The sequence below is a fragment of the Phalangium opilio genome, unplaced genomic scaffold, assembly GCF_054372755.1.
Source record: "Phalangium opilio isolate 3A_F unplaced genomic scaffold, DU_Popi_V2 ptg000229l_1, whole genome shotgun sequence".
NCBI classification, from domain to species: Eukaryota; Metazoa; Arthropoda; class Arachnida; order Opiliones; family Phalangiidae; genus Phalangium; species Phalangium opilio.
The window spans coordinates 503788-531547 of record NW_028324220.1 but is presented as its reverse complement, the minus strand read 5'-3'; the positions used below and the strand labels follow the sequence as shown (position 1 = coordinate 531547).

The window sequence follows — 27760 nt, the reverse complement described above, 5'->3', positions numbered from 1 at the left end:
AATTTCAATTTAACAGAAAGACATCAAATACACGAAGATATTCCTACTTCGTTATACGATAAATCGCATTATTTTCACCTAAAGCAAAAAAGATGAAAAACCGTAAAGGATTTAAAAATCCAAAATTAGACACAAAAAGGTGTAAATTATAAATTTCAAGTAAAAGGTTTTTTTAAATAATTTTATACACGACAACCTTCGAAGTTAACTTTTATTCATCCATATGAAAGATAATAAAAAACGTTGGGAATGGGTCCCCATAGCGGATGTAGTAATTCAAATTTAAAGACAAAATGTTATTTATTACAAATTTCAATTAAACAGGAAGACATCATAAACACGAAGCTATTTCTACTTCGTTATATGATATCATGAAAATTCGCATTATTTTCACTTAAAGTAAAAAACATGAAAAACCGTTGGATCAAAGGTCCCCGTTAAGGATTTAAAAATACAAAATTAGACGGAAAATAGTGTGAATTATAAATTTCAATTACAAAGGTTTTTTAAATAATTTCAGACACGACAACCTTCGAAGTTTACTATTATTCATCCATATGAAAGATTACAAAAAAACGTCGGAAAATGGATCTTCATAGCAGATGTGGTTAGTGAAATTTAAACACTAACTGGAAATTATTACGAATCGGCAATCTAGCTTAATTACCCGCCATCGGTAATCTAGCTTGATTTTCTACAATCGGTAATCTAGCTTAACTTCCTTTCATCAGTAATCTAGTTTAATGATAATAATAATAATATTAATAATAATAGGCTTTTATTTAGGATTTACCTTTAAGAATTTTCTTATTTACAAAAGTGTCCTGCTTTTAAGTCAAGATTTTAAAATTAAAGAGAGAAAAGCTCTAATTTTTCTGCTATTACTCAAGACTAGTAAGATTGTTCAAATAATTGTTTATCTTATCTATAACAAGTTTATAAGATTGTTTGTGTTTGATGTCCATTGGGAGTCTATTCCCGAGCTCTATACCCTTATGCTTCAAGCTTTTATTTCTATATCTGGAGAAGTTTTCCGTATAGAAGTTATTTGTTGTGCCACGAGTTTTTACGTTATTATTTGTTGTTTGAAACCATCCTTGAATAAAGTCAGGGTAATAACTAATTTTTATTCTGTACATGAATTTCAGCACTTCTAGGTGGTAATTATGTTGCAGAGATGTAATATTAGCTTTTGCGCTGGCAGCTGTAAGTGAGTCAAATTTTTGCGCTTAAGCTATCATCTTGATACACTCTTCATTTTTAGCAGTTCCCCTGCTATGTTCACAAAGCATTCGTTAAGCATGTTTGCTACAGTTTCTTGATCTTTGTTTTTATTGGCCTTGTATTCCATCTCCGTTATAAGTTTGGTATTCTTTTGCTTGAGGTATGGCTTAATGGTTTTCCAAATATTGGTCGTTTCATTACTACCGATTCCAATATTAATTTTGAAGTATCTTGTCTTCTCTTTATGGATAAGAGCGTTGATCAAGTTTGTCTGTTTCCTGTACATATTTTGGTACTTTTCCTTATGAGCATGGTTTACTGTTCTTGTCTTTGTCTTGAATTTGTCTCTTATGTGAATTTGAAGTTTTATATTTGAGGTTAGCCACGGGGCGCTTTTAGTAGATACATATTTTTCTCTTAGCGGAGCATGCTTGTCCAGGTGGTTAATTATTTCAGTTTGTAACATCAGTAGGCTCCTTTCTGGGCTGTCAATGGATTCCTCAGCCTTGTTTAATTTTGTGTGGAGTTCTTGAACGAATTTCGTCATATTTATTTTCTAATAGTTACTGGTGGAGGTAATTTTCTTATGCAGTTTTATACTCATTTTCTTCCTTATGATCCATGTTAGGTCATGGTCAGATGCTCCACATGCCTTTACTATGACCTCTGTGATTCGTTCCGGGTGATTTACATAAATATGATCAATCAAACTTGTTTAGTTTAGGGTAATTCTGATCGGGGATGTTATCATTTGTATGAAATTCCCCAGTGTCTTGAGAGGTAGTCTTGCCTTTGCCGATAGCGTGGTGGCTTTGAGGTTACAGTTCGTGTTCCTATGATCAGAATTTCCTGGTTTGTCTTAAACAGTAAGAAATCAAGTTATTTTAATGCCATAGACTTGTGCAGAGCTGTATTCTTAAAGAAAATAAATTAGATTTCAACCGAGGTTATCGACTCGCGAACAGACAGCGCTTGGATTCAAGCTTTCTTAACTTTCTATAGAGTATTTCATCCATAAAACTTTAAATAGAATTACTCCAATTGTTTTCAACCACTAAACGCTAAAAAATGCGAGTTTCGAACGTGCTGTCAATTCCTAATAAAACAGGGCATCATTGAAAAAATCGTAAATCGAGGTATTTTTGAAAAATTAAAACTAAATATATTTAACATAAAAGTTTCTAAATGAAAAGTAGAAAAATACCTAATATAAAAATATTATGTTCATTTAAAAACGTTTTGAATCCTAAGGAATTTATAATTTTTGGAATATACGTTCCCGAATTTGGCTTTTTTTTATAAAAAATCCCATGTTATTTCAATGGGAAGTTTCGAGTTTTTTTTTCCAAAAAGGCTGATTAATTTTATGTTAATGAAAACCACCCTTAGCAAATTGTCTTTTTATAAAAGAAACTATTAGATGAATGTCTTCGAAATTTTAACCACATATTGTGAGTCCGGGTTGTTGTTCTATAGATTTTTTTAAAAACAGTAAAAATGATACGAAAAAGGTTAAAACCAATCAAAAAACACCTCATTAATCATTAAAGGCTGTATAAAGTCTTATGTAAGAGAGGTACCACTCTCCTAGAATTATAATAAGTTTCAGATAATTTAATGACAATCAAAAACTGCATAAAGCCAATGCTACGGTACTTAACTATTATAGAAAAATATCAAAAGGGGCGTCAAAGGGGCAGCCATCCTCTGTAGACTGATAGAGAGATAGATCCGGTGAGAAAGGGGGTACTACGTCAGCGGGAACGAGTACGCTCTGCCTGCTCAACCCCCCTTTTTAAATCGGTCTGCGGAAGATATTTTTAAAACGTCGCGCTTGCGCTGAGAGAAACATAAACGAGCTTCAGTCTCAACTCAGAAGGTCGGGGGGGGGGCGGAAGGGCTATAAACTCGTCTCGTTTGCTCACCGTAACGCGCGCCAGAGAAAAAATAAATTGTGGAAGCTAAAAATTGGGAGTGTTCTCATGCAAATAGAAATATCAATCCAGCTTGAATCCCTTTTCACTCCTGCATTAATATTTAGAATTTTTTTATAGCCAAAAATATAATTTTTGTGTATATTATATAATATAGATTAATTTCTTTCCCATATACGGCAACGTCATAGCCCTCTATCTCTTACCTTAGTGATATCTCCCCTTCCCTTCCGGGGGCAAATAGTATTCTCTAGTACAAAGTTGCCCCTAACGTAGGGGATACACAGTTCACTCCCCCTCTCAACCGAAATTACTCTATAGCTTAATGGATTGAGAGGAAAAAATTCGGTTCGATATTCTAATCAAGAATTAAATCTTTCGGATCTTTCCAGAACAAATTTTTAAAAGAAAGGTTTTTTATGCATATCCACAATAAAATAGGTTCTGGCACGTAGTAAAAGTATTTGAATATTTTCTATTTTTACTGAATTCGAAATCGTTATGTTAATATCTATGGAGCTTAACACTACGAGGTGGATAATAGTTTGCGAGTTAGACGTTTTTGTTGCAAAATTTCGAATCATAGCAAATGTTTGAACTCCCCAATTAAAACCAACTTTCTCGTATTGATAAAACTGAAATTCAAATTGTAATACATGTAATAGTTTCCAATTTCTGGGCCTTTGTGAGTTTAAAAAACTGTGGCCAATGATTGTCTATATGTGAAGTTTTTTAAGCACTACGAAGAAAAACTCGTTTTTGTATAATATACTGTATTTCAATTTTTATAGTCTAATACACTATAAAGAATGACAAAGGTTAGAAGGATATATTTACGAATGGCATCGTTAATTAAACTTAGAATAAGGTTTTTAATAACTTCCTCTTTTTTATCGAAATATTTTTAATAACTTCCTCTTTTTTATCTAAATATTTTTAATAACTTCCTCTTTTTTATCTAAATATTTTTAATGACTTCCTCTTTTTTATCTAAATATTTTTAATAACTTCCTCTTTTATTAAAATATATTCAATGCTCATTTTTTACTGCAATGTGTTCCAATGTTTTTTCATTGTTTTTTTATTTTTGCACTTCAAAAATAATCATTAATTTGATAAATACCTGTTTAGTTGATATTGAGAGTAAATTCTATTTTGTGTTTCATTTGACTTATAACATCTATAATACTTTTGTACCAACAATTTTTCACTTTCTTTGCTTTAAAGCAAAATTTGAAGAATTTATGATTCATCTTGAGTTTAACTGTGAAATTTTCATACCCGAGATGGCGATTTTTCGTCTTTTTTCTTTTAATGAATATTAAAAAACTTCCTTAACCAAACGCACGAAAAATGATTACTATTTTTGATGTAAACCTGTTTAAAAGAAATGTTAATAAAATACCGTATTGTGTCTAATTGTGACTATTTACACCCGTTATATGGACCCTTCTTCCAATAGGTTCTCATGTTTTTGCTTTAGATAAAAACTGGATAATTTCCGAAGGCATCGTATAACACATTAAAAGAGCCTCGAATATCTGATATCTACCTGTCCTGTTTCATTGAAATGCATAATACATCTCATTTTTGTTTCATTTTGAACTCTTATATCTACTATGGGGAGCCTTTTTCAAACGGTTTTTCATTATGCTTCTAGTTAGTAGTCTTTGTAAGTAAATAAAATCAATTTTCGATATACCCCTGTTGAATTGTAATTTTAATATCACTCATTTTATACTATTTTACAGGTGAATAGTAAACTTCGTAAGGTGTCGTATCTAACATTTTTAATATATACTTTTTTAATTGAAATTTTTAATATATACTTCTTTAATTGAAATTTTTAATATATACTTCTTTAATTGAAATTTTTAATATATACTTTTTTAATTGAAATTTTTAATATATACTTTTTTAATTGAAATTTTTAATATATACTTTTTTAATTGAAATTTTTAATATATACTTTTTTAATTGAAATTTATGATTTACACCATTTTGTGTCTAATTTTGGATTTTCACATCCTTTGTGGGGACCCTTGACCCAACGGTTTTTCATGATTTTTGCTTTAGGTGGAAATAATACCATTCCTTAAGGTTTCGTATAACGCAGTAGCAATAGCTTTGTATTTTTGATGTCTACCTTTTTAATTTAAATTTGTGATAAATAAAATTTGAGTTTAAATTTGACTTACTACATCCGTTGTGGGGACCCTTTTTCCAACGGTTCTTTATTATTTTCCTTGTGGATGAATAATAGTAAACTTCGTAAGGTATGGTATATAAAAGTTTTGATATATACCTTTTTAATTGAATGTTATAATTTACACCATTTTGTGTCTAATTTTGGATTTTTTAACCATTTGCGGGGACCTTGGACTCAACGGTTTTTCATGTTTTTTGCTTTAGGTGAAAATAATGCAATTTTTCGAGATATCGTATATCGAAGTTGAAATAGCGTCGTATTTTTGATATCTTCCTGTTAAATTGATATTTTTGATAAATAAAATGTTCAGTTTAAAATTGACTTACAACATCCGCTATGAGGACCTTTTTTAACGCTTTTTCATTATTTTACTTTTGGTTGAATAATATTAGACTTGGTTAGGTGTCGTAACTAAGATTTTTGATATATAATGCACTATATTAAGGGCTGTGCCAGCCTTGATTTCTTGGTTTCGAGTCGAGCCTCCCGCCTCTCTTTTTTCGGTTTTCGAGCTTTGAGCCGAATCTCGAGTTTCTTATCCAGCATCGAGCCTTTAGCTGCATGTTTAAAATCTGGTTTCGGGCTTAAATTTCTATGGCGAGCCTTAACGACTTTCAATTTTAGCTCTTAATTTTTAATGCTACACTGTTAAAAATAAAGGTATTTTGAAGGTACTATAAAATACCTCCGCGACCTTTTTAGTACCCATGAACGTATTTTATTAGTTGTCTCACAGTGCGGGTATTAAATGATTTCGAAAAAGGTATTTTGGAAATATAAGGTATATAATGAAACCTTTTAGAGTTTCTGCGCTTCTGCTGGTATGTTATCGTACCCTGGAAGTAGAAAAGGACTTAACAGACTCCTTTAGAGGGAGTTTTTAGTTCCGGCGTGCTGATTATAATTAACACTACGAAAGTAAAATACATGATATAATACTTCAAGCCCAAATTCTCTAACACTAACTGTTTACTTCACCAGTAGCACTAGTAATGACAGCGTAGAAGAAATCTCTGTTGGAATATTATTAATAACCATAAAGAATAGGTTCGGTAGGGTAGAATAGGGTAGTGGTTTTCTACCCGAGATTTCAATTTCAATCTCAAGTTTCCTAGCTAGTGGTTTTTCTTAAATATATAATTACATATAATTAACATTAATTATTTTCTTTGACAGCTATATACACTAGCATACGTTACATCATTTAAAGGCAATACACTGTTAAAAAAAAGGTATTTTGAAGGTACTAGAAAATACCCCCGGGACCTTTTTAGTACCCATGAACGTATTTTATTAGTTGTCTCACAGTGCGGGTATTAAATGATTTCGAAAAAGGTATTTCGGGAAAATAAGGTATGTAATGAAACCTTTTAGAGTTTCAGCGCTTCTGGCGGTATTTTATCGTACCCTGGATGTAGAAAAGGACTTAACAGATCCCTTTAGAGGGATTTTTTAGCTCCGGTCTGCTGATTATTTCTAACACTACTAGAGTAAAGTATAATACATGATATAATACTTCTAGTCCAAATTCTCTAACACTGCTCACTTCACCATTAGCACTAGTAATGACAGCGCAGAAGGAATCGCTGTTGGAATATTATATATAAGCATAAAGAAAAGTTTCGGTTAGGTTTAGTTTTAGGTCTTCCACCTAATAGGGTAGTGGTTTTCTACCCGAGATTTAAATTTCAATCGCAAGCATCCTTGCTAGTGGTTTTTCTTAAATATTTAAATAGATATAATTAATATTAATTATTTTCTTCTACAGTTATGTACATTAGCATACGTTACATCATTTAAATTTCGTACAATTAAAATATAAGGTATACATAATTAATATGAAGATTTGAATCCGAGCGTACGCCTTCAGTCGCCATTCAGAAAATATCCATGTATATGTGACCCTCAATTACTATTTTGATGTAACAGTGCCACACCTTCCTTAACAAGGGGTAAGCAAAACTTGGGCAAATCTATAGCGGTTGATCCCTTGCTTACTTTCATGATCCTGTAAGCCTACAGCACAGACACTAAAAGGCGAGATGGATGACAAAAATTTACACTCGTGCTGCGAGCCTACAGACACTAAAAGGCGAGAAGGAAGGGAAAATTTTACCCTCGCGTCTTTCCGTCTCAGTAACATAGAAGTGGTCTATTGCTTACCTTGTCTAAGAATGATTCAAGCCCGTGGTAATTAAGGAAAAGCTTACCAGTTTCAAATGTGCCGCCTATATTTCTGATGGCGCGAAAATATAATTTAGTTCTGTTTGTGGGTTTTATTTGACACCTAATTCGGTATCTCAAAATACCTTTAAAAGTATATTTTCGAACCTTTCTGAGTATTAACAGGTACCCCTTTCGGTAATAAGGAGTACCTTTCAAAATTTTAAAGTATTATTCTGACCTTTGTTGCCTTGTTCGGGTTTAAATGATACCTATTTCGGTATCACAAAATACCTTGATAAAGAGGTATTTTAGAGTACCTTTACACAACGGTATTTTGTAGTACCTTTATAGGTACGTCTGGAGATGCATCGAAAAATTCCTTTAAAGGTTCTAGACAGTACGGTTATTTTTTACAGTGTACTGTTTTATACATTTAATTACTTTTCTAAGGAAAGAATACTTTTAAGTCGTAAATATAACAGATATACTTTTTTTGACTATAAATACACTTGAATCCTATTATCACTTTTGTAATTCCCTTTAAACAGAGAAAAAACCACATGAAAATTGTTAATGAATTTTCCCATATTAGATGTAAAAGTGACAAATTAAACTTAAAATTGGATTTATTAATAATAATAATAATTTTAGATTACCACTAAAAATCGAGCGGTTTTAAGTGTAATAGGAGATAGCTCGTGAGATTTTCGACGAAAAAATGTATAACCGTTATAACAAGGATCCTCATTACACGTATAAACAGTCAAAATTAAACACAAAAAGGGATTAATTCTCAATTTGAAAAATAGAGGTATATATCAAAAATTTTAGCCTATTTTAAGTACACCATCGGGCATCTATTTAGATAATCTAAAAACATATGAAAACCCTTGGAACAACAATCAGCATAACGGACGTAAACAGTTAGAGACGAGATGGGACATTTCTGGATTTCAAGTAAATAAGATATTGAAAATACAAGGCTATATTAAATGTTTTATACCTTTGAAACAAAATTTCAAATTTCTGTGCATAGCATTATGTAAAAACTAAAAACCGTTGATTCTGGAGGTAAAAAGTCAATGTTAAAAACCAGGGTTGGCACGCTGGTATCCAGTCCGGTTTTATCCACCTGGATTAAACCGGTTTAAACCACGATGAAAAATCCAGTGGATTTTTCAAAAAATATAATAATGGAGTACAGCGCAGGCACCATAAAGTGAGATGGAAGAAAAAGTTTGACCCACATGTCTTTACCTCTTTATTTCATCGAAATGGTCGATTCCCATACATTGTGGGTTAGTTTGACGCGCCCTCCTCCCACTGCCCCACCCGAAACTCGTGAGACTGAGTTGAATTTTTCGCAACGCTAAATTGTTGGGTCGGACCGCGCATTTAGAAAAATCTTTATCAGACCCTGCCCTATTGAAGATCACAAAAAAGCCTACCCGGGCCCGACCCTGCCCTATTGAAGATCACAAAAAAGCCTACCCGGGCCCGACCCTGCCCTATTGAAGATCACAAAAAAGCCTACCCGGGCCCGACCCTGCCCTATTGAAGATAATAAAAATGTCTACCCGGGCCCAACCCTGCCCTATTGAAGATAATAAAAATTTCTACCCGGGCCCAACCCTGCCCTATTGAAGATAATAAAAATGTCTACCCAGGTAGACGATATGATAACCTTACCCGACCCGAACAGCAAAACATTTTAAGTTATTTTCTCACCCAACGAGATATGGTGATTATGGGTCGGGTTGGATTGAAAAATCCCTAATAAATCAGGGGCCCTACTCATCTCTAAGGGAAATGTCTATAGTTTTATGGACTTTTATGTACAATAAAAATGATTCTCAATTAGACGGCCTAGCAGAAGTCAACTAGCGCACTAAATGTAAAAAAGAAGTGCTAAAATTAAGCACTAGAGAGTAGTTTAAAAAAGCCAGATAAATCCAATAAAATCCGGTTTAAACCAGCAAAAAACCATACCAGTGGCTTTAACAAGAAAAATCCGGATTTTTGCCAACCCTGTTAAAAACAGGTCCAGATTTATTCTAGATTTCAACTAAACAATACATCTAAATTATGATTCTAATTTACTGCATGTTTCAGAATCTTAAGAAAATATCTAGTTTCATCCAAATTTTAAAATAGATTTCATATTGAGTTATTTGAAATTTCAATTTAATATGTTTATATATTAAATTCGAGGCTATTTTCAGTGCATTGTACCTTAGGAGATTGAATAATTTTCAACAAAAAAATTTTAAAAATCATGAAGAAAAGGGTCCCAAAATCGAATGTAAAACCTCAACACCAAAACATTTTCGATTGATTTTTAAGTCTAATGAACTTGGAAGATAGAAGAAATACCTGGCTTGATTAAGTGTGATATTCATCTAAAGCAAGACCACGAAAACCTGTAGGAAAAAAGGTCCCCATATCAGATGTAAAAACTAAAATAAAACACAAAGTGTGATTTGTTCTCAATTGAGAAAAACAGATGTATATCTGGATTACGATTCTTACGTAGTGCATTACTTGATAACTTAAGAAATTATCTTAATTAATAGAAACTAAAAAACATGAAAAACCTTTGGAACTAGGGTTGCCACTGCGGATTTAAAAAGCCAAAATTGAATTTTCGATTTATTTCAAAGAAAATTGTATATATCAAAAATGATAGGTAAATTTTAGTGCGTTGTACGACACCGTAATAAGAAATATAATGAAAAACCGTTAGAAAAGAGGTCCTAATACCGGATGAAGTAAGTCAAAATGAAACAAAAAATTGTATGTATTGTAAATTTTAATTAAATAGGTAGATATCAAAAATTAAACGTACTTGCGATACCCTAAACCTTTCGAAGCTCACGTATTTTAATCGAAAAAAATTATGGAAAAACGTTAGAACGAGGGGCCACATAGCAGATGTAAAAATTGAAAATTACATACAATATGGGATGAATTATACATTTCAATTATAAAGGTATATATCAAAAACTCGAGTCTATAGATAATTCTTTTAAATCGAACTTATTGTTTAGGTTTAAGTTGAACCTGGTCCTTGGTCACCCTCAAAACATCCCTCATTTTTAAAATGGGCACCATAGTGTCAGCCTATTGTCCAATTCTGAGATTGCCTATACCTTTGATGGCTCGTTTGACGTGCGTTTGTAAGTTTCGATAGAAATGTATCCCTTAACATCTTCGGGTGGAACTACACTCTTAATTTGAAGCGGTTCCTCGGAATCCACATAAGCAATAAACTTCCTCATTAATAGTAATATTGTCAATTTTTCTTTCCCGATTTTGCATAATTTCGATCATTGACTCCAGGAAGTAATGTTTGTTGCGTAATTTCATCAGAGAGCTCAACATCTCCATTTGGAATTTTAAGAATTTTCATCAAACGCAAAAAAAAACTTCCAAAATCATTAAGAAAAACGGTCCCAAAAACTAATTTAAAAACTCACACCAAAAACATAGTGGATTGATTTTTAAGTCAAATGAATTAGGAAGATGCGAAAAAATACGTATTTTGTATGTATATGTATTATTATTTATAATTTTCATCTAAAGCAAAGACCACAAAAAGCTCAAGGAAGTGAAATAAAACACAAAATGAGATATATTCTCTATTACAAATAAATGAATCTCTGATTACGATTCTAATTTATAATTATTTAATACGTTAAGAAATTATCTAGACTCATCAAAACTAAAAAACATGAAAAACCAAGTATATATCAAAAGTATGAGGTTAATTTTTGTGCGTTATGCGATACCTTACGAATATGACTAATTTGAATCAAAAACATAGGTTATGGAAAACCGTTCCAGAACATAAATTTTGGGGCTGTTAAAAAGGTGTAAACCAAGGGGGTAGACACTTGAGAACTCAGGTGTACAATATGACTTGAACTCAATTTACTGTCAAAGCTGAACTCTGAGTTCCGAAGGATTTGAACTCAATGCACTGTCAAAGCTGAACTCTTTTGAACTCAGGTGTACACAGAGATCCAGAGCGTCTGCCCCCTCGGTGTAAACTATGGCTGTTTTTAGAATAGTTGGCTGGCCCTTCTCTGAACCTAGACTACATTTGACTGCAGACTCATCCCGCAAATTATTTAGCTAAAAATCGATCTGCATTTTTCTGCTAAAGTTGATTAAGAGCTGCAATACAGCTGCTGGTTCAGCTTAACTGACTTAAATCTAGCTGCAAAAGTAGCCATATAGCTGCAGGTATTAAAATTCTGTAAATTGAATGTTTCTTTGGACCATTTTCAAGTTATCGCTGTTAGATGGTTGGAAAAGCTTTGCAAATAAGTCAAATTGATGATACTAAAACATGACTGAAATCAAACTGTAATGGTAGCCCATGTGATATGCCATAATATAGATGCACTCAAGCTCAGTAGGAAGGAGTTTGCAAATCTCATTGACTGGAATAACAACAAATACATCTGTAATAAAAATAAAATAAATTAAAATAAGATTCTGTATCTTAAAAACAGACTTTATGAAGCTGTGCTAAATTTCTGCACGTAATATCTGTCAGCCAATTAAAATGATCGGTATAGGGGCAAAAATAGGTTAAATTACATAAAGTTTTTTAATTAAAGCGTATCACTATAAAGACACTTCTATGTGATCTTGCGTCTTTTCGTTTACATGAGGGCCCTGAAAGGGATAGAACAACTATAACGGTGCTTCCAATGGGGCTTCAGTGATTAGCTGTAACTGAGTTACAAAAGGGCTGTAAGTAGACTGCAGTTTGGGTGGAGATACCTGTCAGTGGTCTTTAGCCGCTTTGGTTTATTGCATGTTTAAGTGCACTTGTACCAACGTGTATTACTTAATGTAGATCATCGTTACATGGAATACTGCAGTGCCCTAAGAATCCTGCAGAACAGACAAATTTTCAGTACATTCATTCATCCCATCTTAACCGGGCACAGGGCTTATAGTAAGGATTATTCTCCTTAAGTGAACGGGCAGTAGAAAGAGCCTCGGGGTGTTACACCTTATTAGAAAGCTATCATAGGTGCTGTTTGAACGTTTAAACTTCAATTCTGATATCAGAATAGTAAATTTTTCATTCTCATTCTAGATCATTTAGGACATAAACAGAATATATTTTAAAGAGGGAAAATTAACGAGATATAGTTTAAAATCGGTACATTTCTGAATCATATTCTAAAAGCAGAACATTAGTTAAAGGGTCTGATAGTAGAACATAACGGTTCCATGTCTAATTCTAGAACATTGTTGGTTTAATCTAGCTTTATGGACAAACCATTTATGGATAATTTTGACTCAATCGATTTTCAAACCATAATACACCTAAATTTAAACTATAACTGGTATGATGTTTTAGTTTAAACCATGAAGAGACCATTTTTAGACCTCTAGTTTTTACAGTGTGTAGCGAACTGAAAGTGGGCTGGAGCGATCATTAAGTACAAGAGTAAATAATATTACAAATTTATGTTAAGAAACTGTATAAATTGTACAATATTTACACTGTACAGACTTTCTATTAAGGTATTGTAGAAAACAGTAGAATCACCATTCAAACGCCTTTACGAGATTTTCTGAAAACTTTAATAGAAAATTAGCAAAAATCGTATAGAAAGTTGTGGAAAATAAGTTAAAATAATTTATAAAATTTCTATAAAATATGCTTATAGAATATTAACATAACACTTACAGAAAAGCGCATGGTTTCTGCTTTATATAAAATCTACAAAATGAAGATATAGAAAGTTTATAGATAAGTCTATAGAAATTTCAATTGGAATAGAGCCCCTTACGCACTACACTCTATTGAATTTTATATATTTTTATGGAAATTTCATAGAACATTTTCGTACGGGCAATAGTCAGTGAGAGGGCTTCAACTGGACTACAATTAGCTGAGGCAGCGCTGCTAAATATCTGAAAAAAAACCAGCTAGCTGTTCACTGGCTGAAACTGACCACGATTCTGCTATATTTTAGCCAGCTGCAGGTTACCGAGTTGCAGTTTTTTTATATATTGTATTCATTGCTGCACTATTACTGCCTGATAGCCCAAGTGCTGCGAAGAAGAAAATTATTCTGGTTTTTTTTGGTAAGGTTTATATCCTTTTTTCAAGCCCACATTTGACTGGTGTAGATATTACTTCCACTTTTGTGCATAAAAAAATATAAAATAATTGGAGTTCTATTTTTACTTTTACTTTTGGCCAGTTTTGGGTATAGAAAAATACGATTGAATTGAATTATCAATGCGATTGTCAGTTCACGTAAGTACTTTTAATAAGTTCAAGTGTATTTATAGTCCAAAAAGTCTATCTGTTATATTTACGACTTTATATTGTTCTTTCCAAAGAAAAGTAATTGAATGTATAAAACAGTAGCATTGAATATTAAGAGCTAAAATTGAAAGTCGTTAAGGCTTGCCATAGAAATTTAAGGCGCGATAAAAGCCCGAAACCAGATTTTCAACATGCAGCTCGAAAAACAAAAAATCAAGGCTCGCACTGCCCTTATATATAATGCATTATATATCAAAAATCTTAGTTACGACACTTAACCAAGTTTACTATTATTCAACCAAAATAAAAATAATGAAAAAGCGTTAAAAAAGGTCCTCACAGCGGATGTAGTAAGTCAAATTTAAACAGAACATTTTATTTATCAAAAATATCAAAAAGGAACGGTAAAATGATAAGCCAGAATTGGAGTCTCATCCAAAATTGGATCCAGAATCATCTATTAAGGGATCAATTATAACCCAGAAATGTTCAGGATGTTATCCAATTTTTACGCAAGTGGGCAAAAATGTACTAGTATCCTCCCAAAATGGGACTACTATCAAGCCACTATTGGACTAATATCAAGCCAATATTGGACTAGTATCAAGCCAATATTGGACTAGTATCAAGCCACTATTGGACTAATATCAAGCCAATATTGAACTAATATCAAGCCATTATTGGACTAATATCAAGCCATTATTGGACTTATATCAAGCCAATATTGGACTAATATCGAGCACATATTGGACTAATATCGAGCCCATATTGTACTACTATAGAGCCCATATTGGACTAATATCGAGCCCATATTGGACTAATATTGAGCCCATATTGGACTAATATCGAGCCCATATTGGACTAATATCGAGCCCATATTGGTGTAATACCTAACCTACATTGGACAAATGTCGAACAATATTGGGCTCATTTGAAGCCAATATGGATGCTAGATTCATTACTATGCTATGGAGAGGTTCTGTTCTCGACATATCCATCTTTCTGAGTGTGTGGTGTGTGTGTTAGTGCCTGTCTGTCTGTTGTTACAACCCAAGGGATTGCTTTCGTAGTTTCCTAATCTGAACAAAAGTGTTCTCAATTTCCGGACCGTATTCACAGTTAACGGAATTGTGGAATATTGGAAAACTGTATAACCGCAGATACACTGACCACAATTCTCTTTTCTGTCATCCCCAATCTAACTACACCGTCTTCTGGTCTTTTAGACACTCGAGAAAGAGGCATATTCTAGGAGTCAAACGCCAATAATAGCTAGTTTCAAATGATAATATAGAAAACCTCTCTTAAAAACGATACAACTAAAAGTATCATAAGTAACTCTCGATAAAAATAAATAATATCAAATAATTTTAATAAAATATTTGTGAAAAACCTATCTTAACCAAAACATCTATAGTCAAAGTTTATATAGGACGATTAAGGAAGATTGGGTCACTGGATACATTTCAAAGTTTATATAAAGCGAGTAGTTAAGACATGAAGTTCTTTCCAAAGTTAATGTACGACGAGTAATGATATCGTTAGTCAAAAAAACAGAATAAAGAAGTCGTTTTGAGGTAAATGACCAAAAGATGTTTCTAGCGTGACTAACTGAAATATTGTAGGGGGAGTGGATTTTTACCTCTCTGGGGAGAGGCTTTGTATCTACGTGTTTGTATTTTGTTTTAACTTTTGCAATTGCTTATCAATAAAGAGAAATGATTGATGTGAAATAGGTAAATATTTATGATGGTGATCCTCAAATATCATTTCGCTCCCCCTTTTTACCTTCACCCATTTATATTACACTAACCCCTCTTTGTTCGAGTCTAGGGTGTTTATGTTGAGATATGGATGAGTTTCGCACCAAGAATCGAAGGCATGCATTTTTGGATTAAAGCTACCATTTTTGGAACCTTACATCACTTCCCATCCAAATTTGGATTACTTTGTGCAAATTTGGACAGTCATTGGACTCATTTTTCTAACAGTGTATGTTGGCCTTAAATCTTTGGTTATAGGTGCGTTGCCATCAGCGCCTTCAAACCTAGTTGATCAGATTGTTAATCATTTAATCGAGCTCGGAGTTGAAAACTTGAATTACATGGAACTAGTAGATGAGAACATGTTAAAATGTTCGTTTTTAAAACCAGTCCAAGCTAGAAAAATTTGTACTTATGCCAAAAAACAGCGGGAAGAATGTTTGACAAAAGGTAAAAGCCTCGTTTCCTTTGCTAGTACACAAACCAAATTTTGAGAAATGGCATACAAACGTTTATGTTTTTGGATTTATCCAAAGCTTCGTCATTATCCATGGATAAAGCAATGACACTCATTGACGTAGATTCGTTTGACTTATCTATGCACTCGAGGGAAACTCCCTCTGGAAATTCAGAAAAGGCTACTCAAATTACCCCGGTAAGAATACTTGAAATTGGTTGTTTTCAAGTCGAAACTGTTGTATTTTCGTGTAAATATTAAAGGATTGTTTTACTAGGCCTATTATATTCAGAGTGTATCTGATAAGCCGGTCATAGAATAAAGGGGATGTTCTTTGGGCGATTTTTAGTCGAAAATGTTCCATGACATTTTACCGTTCGGGTTTGATTGTTCTCAAGTAAAGATTGGATTATTTTACGGATGACCCCTTAAATTTAATTAACATTTCTTAGTTAAATTTAACGGGTCATCCGTAAAATACTTCATTCTCAACTCGAAAACAGTGGCCCGGATGGTAAAATGTCATAGAAAAGTTTGGACACGAAATCGCCCAAAGAACATGCCCATTAATTTAGATAGTATATCCAAATCTGAATTTAAAATTGTCACGAAACCACTTTTACGGTTTAAAGCGATTTAAAGATTTTAAAATATTTGCTTCTCGTATCTACAGAGAGTAAAAAAGGGGTTATTATTTCTACGTAGGAGACATGGGTACAGAAGTACAAAATCTCGGCAAATATATTCAACAAACAAACGCAAGAAAAGCTGGGAAGAAATACAAAACTGGATGCCAAAACCCGAAGGCGAGTAGTTCGTGCATTAGTCGATGATACCTTAAAAAAATGCAGCAGGCCAAGTAGGGGTGACATGCGCGTAGTTGCTGAACTATTCACCAAAAGGTATCCAAATGCAGTCAAAGACGAGATAGATGGTGAAGTTATTGGGTCTGGCTATCAAAGCCTAGTTGTGCCACTTTATGGAAGGCTAGATCACCTGTCGCGCAGAACGGAAGGAGCGATGCGGCCAGTGGAGAAGTCTCCAAAATGCTCTCCAAAATTATCTAAAAGTCCACGCCTTGAAACTGTGGAAATTAACGAAATAGACTTGGAACGGCAAGTTTATGAGGAAGAAGAGCTTAGAAAACTCTGGATGGAAGCTGATCCAAATATGGCTGAAGTTGATCTTAAGCTAAAGATGTGTTTTAAATTTCAAGGGAAACAAATTAGCGAGGGGATCGTAACTTCGGATTTTAAAGAAAAATGGCCTTTCCTCTTTGAGCTACGTGGTTTAGCAATCCACCTTGAGTTGTTAACAATGAAAAACATTCCTGAACTATTTATTAACTTTTTCGAGAAAAAAAGTAATCTCCTGTGCCAGTATTTCTCCAGAAGCAAAAAGACCTCAACTCAAGCAATTTTGGCTGAAATAAAATCGGCGCGCAAAATTCAAGATAGTAGCCCTGTAAAACCGGCTTTGGTTGCGGGGGTGGTGTCCTTGGTATTGAACCACTTTGGTGAAAAATACGATGCTATTTTTCCAGTTGTCGAGGTAAGGTGAATCAGAATTAAGATAAAAGTTCTCGGAGTTAATCATAACTAAAACAACAAAATTTGCAGCCTGGTACTCCTCAGAGCAAGGTAATTAAGAAGATTCCATTACATCCCTGTCTGGTCATATTTGGTAAGATATAGTTGACAAGACTGTCGTTCGATTTAGCAAAACATAACGATATTTAATCGAAAGGTGATAATATGGCTAGTGCTTCTACTTTCTGGGTGACGGTAGATAAAATTATAGTGAATGACCACTTCGGAGGACAAGAAATCATTGACGCATTAGCCATGTTCTTTGCCATGTACTATATGTTCAATGTCGAATACCCTGAAGAATGTGTGGCTACTCTGGAATTCTTTCAAAGGTATAAATAAATTAATAAAGGAATTTGTGTAGATTCACATAAAAATAATTTAATCCTTTCACGGGCATTGCCAGGCTCAACCCTAAGAAAGGCAAAGAAAGAAATTCAAAAGATTACACTTGCTAAATAAGTTCTTCGAATTTGATTGGATGGAATAGGTGCCTATGGACAGTGGCTTTTTCTTGTTAGGTATCTGAGCATATTTAACAATGTACTTTAAATGCGAGATCAAAAGGGTCACGAAAACGGATGAACAATTTACTAGTCTCTAAAGGACTGTTTATTATTTTAATTTTTTAATTTTTAGTCATGAAATTTAAAATAAGAACTGTTGTGTAAGAGATTTTGGCGGGTTAAGCACTTAATTTCTTTGGTTAATTGTTGTCTTGGAGCGTGAATTTTTCTTTACTTCTTTTTATTGGGTTCCACAAATGAATATTAATTGTTTAAGATACAGTTCGTGGATTTTGAAATTAAATAAGTTGTTTTCATGCAAATAAAATGCTATTTTAAAAAACACACACCCTTACCTATCCATAGATGAAAAGTGTTGCATGCTCGGTTATAATTCATCAGCAAATACGAACTAAGTACCTACTAATTCATGTATATTAAGCGGGTTTTGTTGCTTTATTGCCAAATAGTACCTAAATAGCACGTCAAACCGTTCATAATTAAATTTAAAAAAAGTTTAATCTACTCAACACACTGTAAAAAATAGGACTTCAGGAATATGCAATTCCTGTGAAATTTTTAGAAATAGTCCCTTGTGAACTACAACGAAACTTTCTTTGCGATTTTTACAGATTTTGATCAGAATTTCTGCGCAATCCACAAATATTATGTTGTGAAAAGTAAAAAAAAACCTTCTAGAAATACTTCCATTTTTCATAGAGATTTCTGCGAAAACTGTTGAAATTATATGTCCAAATTACATACAGCTTCCTGCGAAAACTGCTGAAATTATCATGTCCAAACTACATTGGGCTTTCTGCGGAAACTATAGAAATTACTATGTCCGAATTACCCAAGTTTCCCTTCAAAACTGGCAGAAATTTTACTGTAAAATATGCTGTGCGGTTTGCATAGAAATTACATAAAAATTTACCTAACTGTTTTTGCGATATCCACAAATCTTTTCCAGTGACATTTACGTAAAAGTTACTTCAAAAATTACTTAAACTGTCCTGGAAATAACACTAAACCATGGGAAATTTGCCGGATAACTTTCTGTACTTTTTACAAAACCTATCATCAGTAAAATGTACAGAAATAATTCTGGAATTGAAAAAAGCATAATTTTTCTGGAAAAACTACTGAATACTTCTGATATCCAATGCTTCCAGTAATTTTCTGTAAATTTGACAGTGCATTTTTCTCTCAGTGCTCTTGAGTTTTTTGGAATACTTCGGTCCATAAGTAACCTGCGAATAGTAAAGTCGTGTCGTCGGCAAAGGCTGTAAGTTTTCCTTGTATATTATAATCGCATATGTCATTCATATAAATTAGAAATAGTACTGGGCCGATAATAGTTCCCTAGGGTATTCCATATTTTAAAGGTTGAGGATTACTATACGTGCTAGCTACCTTAACCACGGACTCTCTATGAGCGAGGTAACTCTCGAACCCTTTTAGAGGTATTCCTCTAATTCCTGCATTATTTATTTTTGTGATTAATTTCTCGTGTGAAACGGTATCAAAAGCTTTCTTTAGATCTAGAAAAACTCCGATAGTTTTGAGATTTTTGTCTATAGAGTTGTAAAGGAAGTTGGTAACTTCTGTTATTGCGTCACTAGTGCTTAAGTTTTTTCTAAACCCGAATTGATTGTTAGAAAAATAGTTTGTGCTTTCTAAGAAGTCTACAAGTGGTTTTTTAATCAAAGATTCAAATATTTTAGAGATGTTTCTGAGCAATGAGATAGGTCTGTAGTTTCCTATATCACTTTTACACCCAGATCTGTAAATTGGGATAATAATAGCTTTTTTAAAGATGGCAGGAAAAATACCCATCGTGAGACTTAGATTTATAGTATGAGTCAATGGCAACGAGATGATATGTTTCAATCGTTTCAACACTTTAACATCAATGTTATCGTAGCCTCTAGAGCTGGAATTTTTTAAACCTTGGATACACGTTTGAAAATCACTTGCTATTACTGGGTTAAAAAATAAACTTTTTATGGGTTGGTGGTGTTGATTTATAGGAATATCGACCCATGGATTTTGAATATTTTTATGAATAAGTATTTTTTCTGCCAGGCTAGAACCACTTGTTGAAAATAAGTTTGAAACTATCGGCAAACATTTTCGCATTATCTTTACTAGAATAGGAATGCCCATCGACTCTAATTTTTATTTCTGAATTTTGCTTTCTGGTTTTAAGGGTGGCTTCGTTAATTGTTTTCCATATTTTTTTGGGTCGTTATTTGCAATAATGATACTGTTTTTAAAATATTTATATTTAACAGATCTGATTAGAGTGGAAAGTGAATTTCTGTATTGTTTATATTGATCCCTAAGCCTATGATTAAATGGTTGTGTTTTTAGCTTCTTCGCCATACCATCTCGTTTACGGATAGAATTAATCAGACTTTTCTTTTTCCATGGTTTTAGCTTAAAATGATCATGAGTTATTTTAATTCTTTTGATTTTTGTCGCTCTATCAATGTAATTTTGTAGGTTCTTTTTAAATTATTTATAGCTGCATTGCAATCTACGGTTGCTAAAACACTAGACCACGTTTCGTTTTTAATTATCGTTAAAAGTAAATCATAATCAATGGTCGAATTCATCTGAGTTCATTCCTTTCTGTTCTGGAAGCAATATTTATTATGTTAGGGATACCGATTAAAGTTGCGAAGTGGTCAGTAATTCCGGTTTCATATATAAGTGATTTTATAACACTGTTATCATTTTTTTAATAAAGATGTGATCTATGCATCTATTCAGTTACTCTTGTGGGGCCATTCATGTATTCATTGAAACCATTATCATATAATATGGTAGTACATTCGGAGTGAACTGATTCGATTTGATTTAAAATATCAATATTAATATCTCCTATCCAGATTACATTATTTGGCAGATTAGTTTCTGCGAGGCTATGGTTTAAGGAATTCACAAGTCTATCTATAACACGCGAGTATGTTATATGGGACATGATTTGGAAAAGTACAGTTAATTGCTAATATGGAAGCGCCAGAGAAGGTAATCTGAAGCTACGTGATTTGAATATCAATTTAGTGTATACGATGACGCCATCATTCTTATTAAAATATTTATCTAAACTCATAATATTATAACCTTCTAGGTAAAATGTTGAAAAATCTACAATTTTAAACTTTTCGGTTAACACAATAATATCAAATTCGATAGGGAAAGATTCCAAAAAAATGCTTAGTTCATCAAAATGTTTTCTTAAGCTGCGTATATTCAAATGAATGATATTAACATCGGTTATGTTAAGGTCATTAGAATTAGTTAATATATCCAGGTGAGAGTTATTTAACAAAAAATCAATATTAGAATTAACCATAATTAATAATTTTATATTTCCCGTTCTAAGTTAATCAGTTCATTATTATATAACAACTAAGATTGATTTCAAATCAGCTAAGGATTTGATTCTTTTGGCCGATGAAGTACCATTCTTCCTGTAAAAATTTTGCCATCGCTTATCCATACGCTTCAAGTAATTGGTCCACAGTAGGTGGTCATAGGCAGGTATTGGTTATTGAAGGTAATTGGTCTTGGGCTGGAACAGTCGTCGGTATAGTGCCAACAGGAGCATGTGTCGTTCTAGTAGGAGGAGCAACTGGAGTAGTATCAGGAGTAGATAAGGCGGCTCGTAGGGTCTGTACTAAGTTCTTGTAGTGGGTTTCACGTCGTTTCGCTGTAATAGCCGTTAATGGGCGACAGGTAAACAGTTCACCAAGGCGGATATTAATGTTCGGAATGTGGACCGGAAGTCCCGCTTCGAGAGTAGCCAAATGATGAGTTTCGTCAAAATGCCAATACCTGTACTGGCCGGACCGTTGATTTAGAAGGGCATATTCAGCCGGATGTCTTGCCTGCTTGTGAACCCCAAGGCCACGTAGTGTTGGACACGAGAAGGTGCACCAATCACAAGAGTAATTGGCAGGTTGATAGCTCAAGTAGACGGCAGAAATTTGCGATTGACCACAAAGCGTAGAGTGACTAGAAACTGCAAAAATACTTGAAAAGGTACGTGAACACTTTCTACAAACATAGATAATGTCCTTCGGGGTAAGTCCAAGTGACATTATATGAGTTCGCCAAACCGTATGATTAAGAAACTGTTTATTACAACGCTGACAGGGCGCGAATTGTTCGATCGGATAAAGGAACTGAGCCATTAAGTTAAAATATGAAGCCGGACTACGCGTAAAAAATATATAGAAAACGGAAAGAGAGACTAAGTTTAAATTAAGCTATGTGTGGTAGTTCACGCGAGATTGTAAGCGTTCGATTTCCCGGCGGTATACGGAACAGGTTGACGAGGATGCTTCATGGTCAATCGGGTACTTCGTCAGCTTGTTCGTATTACTTAGATGGCAATTAGTGCACGTTGGAAACTCCGCGCGACAGTCATTATAATGATGATGATCCCCGCGACGGACGTGACATTGGCCTCCGGCATGTCCAAAATCCTGACACTTGAAGCACCGTGTGACGTTAAAGCGCTCGCGGTCACGGTGACGAGTAAAGTTGACGTAGACTGCACCAAAGTCGATGAAGTTACGATAGACGTTAGGTTTGACCTCTATAATGCAATTGAGCCCGATACGTTTTAAACTTCTTAATGACTCGGATGTTCTCGTCCTCAAAGTAAACTGCCGGTTGAGATAAAAGTGCGGAGTGGATATCATCCAGAGAAAGCGAATCGTCGACTTCAAAGACTGTCATCTGGGGAAGGCGTTGTGTAGGGTTCTGGTACCTAAAAATGGTCGAAAGCAAGGAATCACTAGTGAGATAGTCAATAAGGATATCCCGATCGTGTTGATTCCGCAAGGCAACAAAGATCCCATTGTTTCGACTAGGCCGAATTGCGTTAACTCCAATCTTAAGTTGTCATGGCTTGATACGCTTTACAAATTCGGTTTCGACTTCCTTGGAGGTGGCATCCGGTTTCAGTAAGTAAATCAGTGTTGTATTGTCCGATCGTGGTGGTGGCAGAGCTGATTCTTGTTCGAGAAGAATGGGAGTCGGAGATGAGCGGCCAGGTTGGAGAGCGGCCGAAGGATTGACAATTGAAGCGAAGGATGGGATGGTAATTGGTCGTTGCCCAAGATTAAATGGTTGAGGTGAAACTGACGGCGGTACGGGTCTGGCGATAAGTTTGTCCATAATCCGATTGTTCTCCGCCAAGGCGCCTTCCACGCGGACTAGTTTATTATTAGCTTCAAGTACCAAGGCCATAAGGTCCATCCACAATTGTTTTCCCACCAATTCACGTGCTTGAGGAAAGTCATACTTGCCGCCAGAGGAGCGTGTGGACAGGAAAAGATCAAATTGCGTCGATAAGTCAACTAGGCATTCAGTAACCCCAAGTGTAATTTGATCTGGGCTGGCAGACTGTTTCCATAGGTTGTCGGACTCCCTCTTAACGTTTTTAGCCAAAGTATTTAGGTCTTGTTGATTAGGTGGCGGTAATGGTGGGAGCTCCGTTGTAATGCTGGAAAGACTGGACATTGTAATAACAGTGTCCTTGGTAAAAGCGGCTGATGAAGTGACCGAGGTGCTCTGAATAACTGTCTGGTTGCTGGTAGTAGGCGGAATCGTCGTACTTGGTAAGCGAGAACCAGTTAAAGACCTCTCCGACCTCGTGTTGACAGTGCTAGCAGAAGGTGGATCGCGACGTAGCGTATTCCGTGGAGTGAAGATGTCAATCTCTGACTCTGAGTCTTCCAAGTTAAATACCATCGCAAGTACTAGAAGAACGACGATAAGTACTGGTAATGTCCTAAGTGGGGTTGTTTACAATCAGGTTGAAGACCGGACCCCGAAGGGTTTTAAACCGTTGGGCGAGATCCGACGCGACACGGCAAACTCGGCGTACTATAAAAGTAATTGCGGAGTTAAAATATAAATTCGAGTATAGTACGAACCAAAAGCCCGAAGGCCGAAGAATCTAGGCGGCAGGCGAGACCCGATGTCGATGGCGGCACGGCATGTACGGGAGACCGGTGAAATTTAAAAGCCCGAAATTTAAAAGCAGAGATAAAAAGGAATATTCTAAAAAGTCTGAAGCCAGGAGAGTATAAAAAGCGACTGCACTCGAGGAAAGATAACAGTCGACTGAGAGTCATAGTTACTCCCGCCGTTTACCTGCGCTCTGTTGAATTTCTTCACTTTGACATTCAGAGCACTGGGCAGAAATCACATTGCGTCAACACCGATCAAGGGACATCACAATGCTTTGTTTTAATTAGACAGTCGGATTCCCCTGATCCGTGCCATTTCTGAGTTGGCTGTTAGTTGCCGACCGAAACAGTCGCGCCAGGCACGAGACCCAGCACGCCGCGCAGCTGAAATATTCCACGGGAAGGCCCCGACGCTGGTCCGGGCTCAACCAAACTGTTGCCGGTCGGTCTCGCCCAGTCCCGGTGCAGTGCCAGACCCGCTTCGGACCTCAGCCCGATCGGCCCAGCCCTCTGAGCCAATCCTTGTCCCGAAGTTTCGGATCGGTTTTGCCGACTTCCCTTACCTACATTTTTCTATCGACTAGAGGCTGTTCACCTTGGAGACTTGCTGCGGACATGGGTACGGTCCGGCACGAAAATCACTACCTCTCACTCGGATTTTCAACGATATCTGGGTCCCTAGTCGGATTAGGCAATGAAGCAACATCAAGAGGGATTGAGTCAGACTTATTGAAGCAAGAATGAAAAAAGAGTTAAACATTGACGCAATCGAAGAAGCGTCAGTGACAGGGGTATTATCAATATTCATAAAGCTCGCTATAGGTATTCTAGTTTCGCGAGCGACAAACTTCCAAAACTTATCCGGTTTGTCCTTAATCTTAGAGGACAAGTCATTCACGTAATCATTAAATTTAGAGCGAGTTTTAGCTTTTATCAAATTACAGGACCGTCTGTATTTAGCTCTGTTAGCCTCAGTTGGCTTAGACTTAAAAAGTTTGTATAAAGTTCTTTTGACATTAGCAAGGTGAACATATTACCAGAAATCCATGGCTGCCGAAATCTCTTTGAGTATACCGTCCTTGAAGGAACACTGTCCTTAAAACAAGACCAAAACAATTGTAACCAAAAGTCCCATGTATCATTAATGTCCTCGCTAAACGCTAAATGCCACGGAGCATACTCTATCACGCCATTCAAGCCCTTCACATCAGCGCGACTCAGCTGTAGAACTTCCGTAGAAGAGCTTCTTGGCGTTGCACGTTCACAAGCGATTAGACCAGTCACCGCATCATGATCGCAACCAGGAAGATTATCGATTGTTTAACTTCCTTAATGAAGCGACGTTCATTACTGTAAACCAAGTCAAGAGTATTGCCAAGTCTAGTGCTATCAAAGACAACTTGGGTTAGACCGAGATTGGATACGCATTCATAAAAGTCCAACGAAGGTAGACTATCAGGGACAGGTCTATTAACACCAAGGCATGCCATGTTGAAGTCACCGAACAAGACAAAGATATCATGACTGTTAATAATATCTGTTATCTCACTGAGTAGAGAACATAAACTCAATATGTAGTCTTGGGTAACCGGAGGGGGGATATAAACGCAACCAAAGAGAATTGATCTTGAGTCGCATTTAGCGGACGAAAAAACGACTTCGAGACGTTTGCCAGAGGCAGTCTTATATTTTTGACGTAAAAAATTGGGTAGGCAACCTTCAGTATCGGTACGTACAATGGGGTTGATACATTGCTATCCGTCTCTGCGCACTCTCGTGATACAAAACGACTACAGAGCAGGTGCCCAAAAGCGAGATGGAAGGCAAACTTGTCTCTCCCTCTTAGTTACATCGAAATGGTCTCTTCCATCCCGGAATTTAAGGTTTTATCGTCGAAAGTAAGGCATATTACAGACTATATAAACTTCGTTCTTTCGAAATGTTTACTATGAAAATCCCTGACTTTCCAGCTTATCCCTGACCAAATGTTGGCAATATCCCCTAGACCATTTTAAAAGAGCCCGCTTTATAATGACACCTGTCTCATACTTAGTATTGCTCGAAGCAAGATTTGATATACCAACCCATATCCCTGACCTTTTAGGAAAAAGTTTTGAGTCCCTGACCTATCCCTGACTTTCTCCATTTATTTACGCAGCGCAAAAAGGAAAAAACATCTACCTACCCATCGATGTATTATCAAGTTTGGAAACATCTTTGTCAAGCCCAAATGAAGACGACAACTTCGTATCTTTCTCTTCTTTATCGACGCCAATATTACTATTGCTATCACCATGGATGAAGTGTGGATGGCCGACTCAAGCTTAGACCTGTGAAAGTCCATTTTGTAATGCAGATTCCATCGCCCCTGGCTGTCATAAGTAAAAATGTCGTCTGCTAAGAATTATAAAAGCAAAGGATTAGCGTAATTGGCGAGAATTTTAAACCGTGGATAGTTGTAAAGTTGAAAACATGGGCACATTGAATTGAAATGTTTTTATTTTACTATTAATTGATATTTTCGCTTATAAAACTCTTAGTAAATTTCCAAATTATATATTATAAAACTCAAAGTAAACTTAAAAATTATTCATTATTATTATAAGCTGACATAAACATTATACATTGATTGTAGAAAATTTGTAACATGAAACTTACATATTTCTCAGTTTCAGTAGTTTTTTGGCCACAGTATCCCTCTTACTTTTGCGTGACATATTTAATATTTTTTGACTTTCTCTCAACTTGTTTTTCCATCCGTTTTCTTTCTTTCTACTCAAAAATATTTCTGTTTTTCATACGGATATTATGGTGAATTCTCAGGCGGATATAAAAGTTTGATAATTTTCTGGTAGGACTCATTTCAGGATATGATTTTAGTTCACTTAGCTCTTGGGCCAGTTTTGAAGAAATTCCTTTTTTGGAAAGTAAAGCTGGAAACTTCGCTTTGAAAATGAATTCCATTTTTTCTAAACCTTAATAAAAAGCAGTTTGAATTAAGGTCAATCTCCCTTTGTCACTACCTTCTTCCGACCAGTACGCTTTGAGAACAGTGAAAGTTTCCCGAGTATTTGTTATTTGCTTGTTATGCTGTTTTACAAAGTTCACAATCATGAGACATTAAACTTTTTTTGGCAAGACAGCCTCCAATATAGGTAATAATATTAGACATTTTGGTATCTTCTTGACTAAGGACAAACGCATCACGTGATTCTTCCTCATGACTGAAAAATCGTTTTTCAAAGTCGTCTGGTTGGGGCGAATATTTAAGAGATCTACTAAAAATCGTCAGTGTCAGGCTTCCCAGCGCAATTAGCAGATTCTGGCACTCGAAATAAAGAGGAGGCCATTATTTTCCTCAACTGCAAACGAAATAACTGAGGTGTTGGATTATCCGAGCAGCCACCGAGTCTTCGAATTTTTCCAAAAGTATTTTCAAGTATATCTTGGCTGAATCGAGAGGTTAGAATAAAATCCATTCTTTCGTGTTCTTAAAGGTATTCTGACAGCTGTATTACACATTGAATGCTGGTTTTCCAGCCTTAATTTACAGGTGGCTGTTTGTCACAGTCGAATTGAAGGTCATCCAAACAAAAACGTTTTTCTTTGAAAAAAATCTAG

The 27760-nt window shown here is 35.1% G+C and overlaps 1 protein-coding gene across 1 annotated transcript; it reads left to right on the top strand.

Moving 5' to 3' along the window:
* The first annotated feature begins 7409 nt into the window (after nt 1-7409).
* Nucleotides 7410-18101, top strand: LOC149614027 (uncharacterized). Its single transcript, XM_089857991.1, has 7 exons — nt 7410-7557; nt 15856-16047; nt 16134-16252; nt 16760-17605; nt 17674-17737; nt 17843-17975; nt 18050-18101. The coding sequence occupies exons 1-7, from the start codon at nt 7410-7412 to the stop codon at nt 18099-18101; spliced, it is 1554 nt and encodes a 517-aa protein (XP_089714117.1).
* Nucleotides 18102-27760: the final 9659 nt, after the last annotated feature.